At 40.4% G+C, this 7,973-nt stretch overlaps 1 protein-coding gene across 1 annotated transcript; it reads left to right on the top strand.

Moving 5' to 3' along the window:
- The first annotated feature begins 671 nt into the window (after window positions 1-671).
- On the top strand, window positions 672-7,146 carry LOC139533425 (E3 ubiquitin-protein ligase TRIM39-like). The gene is made up of 7 exons (XM_071331455.1): window positions 672-1,247; window positions 1,514-1,609; window positions 2,700-2,933; window positions 3,486-3,633; window positions 3,842-3,868; window positions 4,032-4,213; window positions 5,910-7,146. Exons 1-7 carry the CDS (start codon window positions 672-674, stop codon window positions 6,273-6,275), a joined length of 1,629 nt encoding a protein of 542 aa, XP_071187556.1. The 3' UTR covers window positions 6,276-7,146.
- Window positions 7,147-7,973: the final 827 nt, after the last annotated feature.

Raw genomic sequence — 7,973 nt, 5'->3', positions numbered from 1 at the left:
TGCATCTGTGTAATGATCATGCTGTTGAATCAGCTTCTTGATATGCCACACCTGTCACCACACCTGTCAGGTGGATGGATTATCTTGGCAATGGATAAATGCTCACTAACAGGGACATAAACAAATTTGTGCATACAATGGAGAGAATTAAGCTTTTTGTGCGTATGGAACATTTCTGGTATCTTTTATTTCAGCTCATGAAACTTGGAACAAACACTTCACATGTTGCGTTTATATTTTTGTTCAGTATAGTTATTTAGAGTATTATAATCCGTAAATTGCATCGCAATGCCAAGGGTGTTGTGCTAATAATGTTTATGTTCAAGTAGTGTTACAAGGGTAGCAGAGTAGAACACTATCAAAAATAAAGGAGAGCCGTACCCTGTAGGAGCTCAGATAAGATATTTTAATACCAACGTTTCAGAAATGAGAAATAAGACTTTTTTGAATTGTTATCATAGCACAACTGTTATCATACCGATCTTGTATTGCTTGTCATTGGCGTCCACTCAACACTTACTTCCTCTCTCAGTGATCATTATGGACTGTATAATGTCAAACTGTCTGTGTCCTAAATGGCTCCCTATTTTCTAGGGCTCTGGTCAAAAGTAGTGCACTATATAGGAAGTAGTTTGGGACGTATACTATATGTTCCTTTTTTCTCCCCAGAGATGGCTTCCCCTACTAGTCTGCTATCAGAGAATCAGTTCCAGTGTTCTGTCTGTCTGGATGTGTTCACTGACCCAGTCACGACCCCATGTGGCCACACCTTCTGCATGGCCTGTATCAGAGGGCTCTGGAAGATCAGTTATGGCTGTAAGTGTCCAACCTGTGAGATAACCTTCACAGTTAGGCCCCAAATTAGCATCAACGTTGCATTCAAAGAAATCACCGATCAATTCAAGACGATTCAAGTTGGCATCTCAAACCTAACTGTCGCTAAGCCTGGTGAGGTGGCCTGCGATGTCTGTACCGGAGGGACGATCAAGGCCCTCAAGTCCTGCTTGGTGTGTCTGACCTCTTACTGCGAGCCTCACCTGGAGCCTCACAAGAGAGTTGCTACGCTGAAGGTCCACAAACTGATTGACCCTATGGAGAACTTGGAAGACAGGATGTGTAAGAAGCACGAGAAGCTCCTGGAGTCGTTCTGTAAGACCGACCAGATGTGTGTCTGTCAGTTCTGCACCGAGACGTGCCACAAGACTCACCACACCGTTGCTATAGAGGAGGAGTGTGGGGAAAAGAAGGTACTGTAGACATTGGGGGATGAATGTTGATACACAATAGTGATTCACTTTTTTGTGATCAATTGCTTTTTATTGACTTTTTTTTGTTTAAAGGACAAGAATCAATAGGGCCCAAACTCTGATCTTGGGTTTAACCCCAGTGTGGAAAACTCTACTCCTTCCAGCACATCTTGACCCAGATCTTCACCCAGAATTGCAACTATTACTTCTAGCCCAGTACTACTACAACTACTTCTTAGATGGTTTGCATGTCCTTCTTTCTGTAGGCTCAGATAAAGAAGATGGAGACAGGAGTTCAGCAGATGATCCAGTCCAGACAGAAGAAGGCGGAGGAGATCAAACATTCAATGGAACTCAGTAGGGTAAGTTCTGCAAACAATCACAGATGGATGTGAAATCAATACGGCAGGGTTTAATTATTGTCCAAATGTATTTAAACAAAAAGGTGCAACCCTATATACTGTATGTATCTGTAAGCTGTCTCCAAATGCAATATTTTGTAGAGCATTACTGTCTTTGTGGGGTAACATAGGGTCAGTGGTATAAAGTACTTAAGTAAAAATACATTACAATTTTTTTAACATTTTTTTACAACTTTTACATTCCCAAAGGAAAGATTGTACTTTTTACTCTATACATTTTTCCTGACACCCAAAAGCACTCATAACATTTTGAATGCTTAGCAGGACAGGAAAATGGTCCAATTCACATACTTATCAAGAGAACATCCCTGGTCATCCCTACTGCCTGATCTGGCGGACTCACTAAACACCAACGCTTCATTTGTAAATGATGTCTGAGTGTTGGAGATAGCCCCTGGCTATTCATAAAAAATGAATAACAAATAAAATAAAAATGATGCCGTCTGGTTTGCTACATATAAGGAATTTGAAATGATGTATAAGTTTACTTTTGATACATAGCGTTTCCTGCAGTCAGATGACCTAGTTGCCTCATGGGTGGAATGTTACTAATAGTTTTCATAATAAATAAAAATTATTTTAAAGAACCTGCCGAAAATACGATGATTCTATTTCACACAGTTTTGCTATATTTCAGTGTTGGGATGCAAACTCAAAATGTAATACATTTCAACTCTATATCTGACATGGTACAGGTGTCTTCTTTTTTGTCAGCCCATAACCATGTGTGTGAGGTGTATACTTGTTTCAAAATTGATTTGTTTAAAACTACTAAGAAACACTCTGTGTAACCCTGATTTAGCCTAAAATGAAGTACATTTTAGCAATTACATTTACTTTTGATACTTAAGTATATTTCAAACCAAATACTTGTAGAATTTTACTGGGTGTCCTTCCATTTTTTCTTGAGTCATTTTCTATTAAGGTATCTTTACTTTTACTCAAGTATGACAATTGCGTACTTTTTCCACCACTGCACAGAGTTCAAGTCTCAGTCCAACTTTTTTCTAAATGTATTTAATTTCATCAGATAACTTCTAAGAAAGAGATGGAAGATGGTGCACAGATCTTCACTGCTCTGGTGAAATCCATCAAGAGAAGCCAGGCTGAGCTCAATGAGGGGATCGAGGAGAAGCAGAAAGCAGCAGAGAGGCGAGCTGAAGGGCTCGTCAAAGAGCTGGAGCAGGAAATCACTGCGCTAAAGAAGAGAGGCACTGATTTGGAGCAGCTCTCACACACCGAGGACCACCTCCACCTCCTACAGGTTAGTGTCCCTCTATCTGGTCAATATGGACAATTGAACTTATACATTGATTTTAAGACTTGACAAACCAATAAACCAGGGGTCCCCAACTACATTCAGTCATGGGCTGATTTGTTCTTGAGTGGATGGTCGGGGGACCGGAACATAATTATAAATCATTTGTATATTGTAAATTGACTGCAAGAATCCCAAACAGATATAGTATTTGACAAAAACATAATAATTTCAAACCTTGATGACATTGATTACATTGGTATACGATCATATAATGTCTTTCTATTTATGTGTGGGAATATTTGGGGAGAGATTTACTTCATTGCAATCACTTGGAGCTGATTTCCTGGAGATGTACAGTATTTTAGGTTCAACAATGAACATTTTTATAAAATAAAGTCCTCCGAAAACTTGGGTGACCAAATAAAATCATACACGGGCTGAATTTGGCCCCCGGGATGCAAGATTGGGAACCTTGCAATGGGCCAACTAAACAATCACAAGACAAGACATCATTCTCCAGAAAGATGGATGTGTTTTTTTCTCTTCCTGTTTTAGATTTTACCATCGCTGTGCACCACTCCACCCACCAAGGACTGGTCTGAGATCAGTGTTGACTCTGACATTTGTGTGGGGAATGTGAGGAGAGCTCTATCTCAACTAGAGGACACACTTAAGAATGAGTTAGAGACCCTGAAAGAGAAAGGTCAATTAAACACATTATACTTTTTTATGACTTGCGGAAAACCTATGCATATGCACAGATTCAGTATCAATGAAGTGGGAAATTATACTAATCAAGCACATGGCTATGATATTATACTGAATGTTACGTTAATGTTGAGAATAATATGTAGTTCTGGTAATGTATTCCTGTAACAACTGAGAATATTTTATTTTCTATTGTGCCCCAGAGTTTAAGAGGATCCAGAAGTATGCAGGTATAATACTATTTTCATAATGACTCTCACTATCTTCATCATTCTCACTGTCTTCATCATGCTCCATGCCTGCAACTCTGAGGTGCTATGACTGTTTCTAAAAGGCCATATAACACTTCATAAAGCATTTACGAGAATTTCCATGCTCTCTGTATCTCAACAGTGGACGTGACTTTGGACCCGGACACCGCACACCCCAACATCGTCCTGTCCTCTGACTGCAAGCAGGCACGGCGCGGTGACATGTTGCAGATTCTCCCTGACAACCCCCAGCGCTTCGACCCGGTGCTTTGTATCTTGGGGAAGAGAGGTTTCTCCATTGGGAGGTTCTATTTTGAGGTTCAGGTAGACAAACATTGGGCGAATCCTAACTTCCACTGACATTAGATCAGTTTCTGCAGTTGTTCTTTTTTTTTATACCAGCTTCTGTGCCAAGTCGGATGTGTATGAACAATTTTCTTCGCCTAAACCCTGTGTTGGGGAAGCTACTCTGAAAATGTAGTTTACCAAGCTACTAATTACTTCACAATAGAAGAAGTTAAGCTACACTAAAGCTACCATTAAGAAAAATGTAGTTTAGTTAAATAAAGTTACTTTGAATAAGTAATTCACTACATCTAAACTATCATATCTAAATCATATCTACAAATTGCAAGAACAGATCAGACTGGAGTCAGCCTACTAAACAAAAAAACAGTTTGAAGTGATAATTTGGCATGTCTGACATTCTTGCCTACTTCACCCATATTTTAGTTTATTTTTTACAAAAAAGTAGGGTGTAGTTCAGTGGAGGCTCCTCAGAGGAGGAAGGGGAGGACCATCCTCCTCAGTGAATTTCATACAAATAAAAATAGTGAAAAATAAAAGTAATCCTTTTTAGATCAAACTACACTAAATATTTTCACATGCCAACAAATAATTGATAAAAATACACTGTTTAGCAATGAAGGTCTACAGTAGCCTCAACAGCACTCTGTAGGGTTGCACAATGGTGTAGTCGGAGGACAGCTAGTTTCCGTCCTCTTCTAGATACATTGACTTCAATACAAAACCTAGGAGGCTCGTGGAACTCTTCCATGTCAAGGTAAACTTTGGTTTTTATTAATTTATTGCCAGCGGGGCTCACCGGTATGACTGCTAAACTGATTGCTAACTGTACACCGCACTGCATGATTGTAGCTATGTTTACTTGACGTTAGTTAATATGTTTGTTGCATTAGCTGTTATGAAAGTTTGCCTTGGAAGTTTTTTTTGCCTGGTCACAGACAGCTGATGTATTGAACACTGAAGTACATAGGCGAGGGGAAGAGGTGAGAGGAGGAAAGCGCATAGATGCAAAAAGGAATTATACAATGATCAAAGGGATCATCTGTATGTGGCTGCTATGAAAGTGAACTGTTTGTGTGTGATCAGGGGGGTATTTATTCCGCCGATTCTGTTGAAAAACGTTTCTTAAACGGAAGCAAACAGAACAAAACAGGGATAAACATACCTGAATTTGTCCAATAGAAACTCTCGTTTGCAACTGTTGGACTAATGATTACACCCTAGATCAGATAGATGAAGGCAAGAGTTTGCAAGGCGGTATTGAATGTGTCAGTCTGTTCCCTTGGTAAAGTTTAATTCATAGGCTAGGTTGTAGCAACTTCATGATGGGTATAGGGACAATTCGATTACCATGTAGTAGCCTAAACCTATAGATGTTACAATGAGCTGGGTAAGTGGAATATGAATGACAGTCATCCAATATGCTGTAATAGAAATAAGACCACGCTCATAACTAAAATTAATTATCTTAAATCTTATCTTAAACTGCCACTGGTGTAGTTCCAGTAGTTAGCTACACCGCTACATGGCAAAAAGTTATTAATTACTGAAAACACTACCTAGATTTAAATTTAGTTCAACTACCACCAAGCTACTGCAAATTTGGTTTGATTACTAGTTGAACTACATATAGTTCACTACCCAACAATAAACCTAACCCTAAACTTAACCCTAACTCTAGCCCTAGCACTAATCCTCTTTTTGTTCTTCACAGGTGGGGGACAAGACCTACTGGGATCTGGGCGTGGTCAGAGAGTCCGTCAACAGGAAGGGGATGATAACTTCGACCCCAGAGAACGGCTACTGGACCATTAGGCTCAGAGGAGGGGAAGAGTACCGGGCCCTTGCATCCCCCTCCATTCTCCTCTCCCTGGGGGAGAAACCCCAGAAGGTTGGGGTGTTTGTGGATTATGAGGAAGGGTTAGTGTCCTTTTACGATGTGGAGGCCAAGGCTCATATCTATTCTTTCACTGGATACTCCTTCACTGAAAGGCTCTATCCATTCCTCAGCCCCAGTGTTAGTGATGATGGTAAAAACTCAGCCCCATTGGTCATCTCCCCTGTCAATCATGAAGGTTAGGTTTCTGATTTGCCTCTAACCATTCCTCAGTTCCAGTGGGTGCGTTCGGCAGGACACAACGTTTTGGAACTTTCAGATAGACATATGCAATGTAGAACACACGTGCCTCTCTGACATGTAGAATAATGTTTCACGTCAGCTCTATTTATGGCATTTCGATCTGCAACATTCAACAATGGTTGGCTATTTAATGTGGCACACGCGACACAATACGAATGCAGCCATTGTAAAAACATATTTTATTTGTATTTTACCTGGTTGACTGAAAACACATTCTCATTTACAACAGTGAGCTGGGGAATAGTTACAGGGGAGAGAAGGGGGGATGAAATGAGACAATTGGAAGCTGGGGATAATTAGGTGGCCATGATAGTATGAGGGCCAGATTGGACATCGGGGTTAACACCCCTACTCTTACAAGTGCCATGGGATCTTTAGTGACCACAGAGAGTCAGGACACACATTTAACGTCCCATCCAAAAGACAGCACCCTACACATGGCAATGTCCCCAATCACTGCCCTGGGGAATTGGGATAATTTTTGGGACCAGAGGAAAGAGTGCCTCCTACTGGACCTCTACCACCACTTCCAGCAGCATCTGCCCTCCCATTCAGGGATTGACCAGGACCAACCCTGCTTAGCTTCAGCCAGCAGTGGGATGCAGAGTGGTATGCTGCTAGCCCCATTGGTCATCTCCCTTGTCAATCATGGTGTGCGACCATGTAAAATAACCTTGTGATTAAAGACTAACAAGTCGCTTAAATGCTTTGGTTGACATTGCACTTAATCTTGACCAGTTGTTTACAATTTCTAATAAATGTATTGTTTTAGATTTTTCAATTAAACTGTCTCTGATAAAAGTTTGCATCAATACTTGTCATATTACTTAGGCCCTATGTATTATAATACTCAATGGGAATAAACATTTTGAATGTGCGCATTTACTGTAATGTCATGCTTTTCCTTCCATCTGCGTGTAACATACTAGTTTGCATCCACCCAGAACCAGAGTTTCCATGAGTTTTGCATAGGCCTACTGGTGCTGAGAGCTCAGCTGCATGCAGAGACCTCAGAGGACATTGGTCTGCATCCCAAATTACACCATATTCCCTTTATGGTGCACCACTTTTCACTGGGGCTCTGGTCAAAAGTAGTGCACTATTTACTGTGGGAAAGAGGGTGCTATTTGGGACTTTTTCTAAATTAACCATGGATATAACCACATACTTTTTTAAAGGGGCAATCTTTGAGTCAAACAACAACGAACACTTGTTTATTGTAAACGCCTCAAATGACAGATGATAGTGTTCTTCCATGTCTTATCAGTCAGTGAACCATACCAGGAATGCTCAAAAAAAAATTACATTCTCAGGTTCCAATTACAATATTTAGATATGCTTCTATTCTAATGGTTTACTGTAGGGTTCTCAACGTTTTTGCGTCCGGGGACACCTTTCCTGTTGGCAAATTCATCAGGGATCCCTTCATAATCAGAACACCACTCGAGTGCGATAAAAATAGCCTACAAGGAGTTTCACTATGACGTCTTCAGTACATGTCTGTACGAACCAAGTCTCTGGCCCGGAGAAAGAACATTTATAAGGCCCGCCTCTTGGCATCGGAGAGAACATTTAGCAGTTGTCAAGCTAATTTCCTGCAATTCAAGGGGAAGACATTTTTTGTTACTGCAGTTTATT

The sequence above is a fragment of the Salvelinus alpinus genome, chromosome 11 (assembly GCF_045679555.1).
Source record: "Salvelinus alpinus chromosome 11, SLU_Salpinus.1, whole genome shotgun sequence".
Lineage (NCBI taxonomy): Eukaryota > Metazoa > Chordata > Actinopteri > Salmoniformes > Salmonidae > Salvelinus > Salvelinus alpinus.
This window is presented reverse-complemented; position numbering and strand designations above follow the sequence as displayed.

Excerpts from the sequence above, each read along its gene's own strand:
- LOC139533425 (XM_071331455.1), top strand. The coding sequence starts at position 672 with ATGGCTTCCCCTACTAGTCTGCTATCAGAGAATCAGTTCCAGTGTTCT. Across the intron at positions 2,934-3,485 it reads ACCACCTCCACCTCCTACAG|ATTTTACCATCGCTGTGCAC; the intron begins GTTAGTGTCCCT and ends TTCCTGTTTTAG. Across the intron at positions 3,869-4,031 it reads GAGGATCCAGAAGTATGCAG|TGGACGTGACTTTGGACCCG; the intron begins GTATAATACTAT and ends GTATCTCAACAG.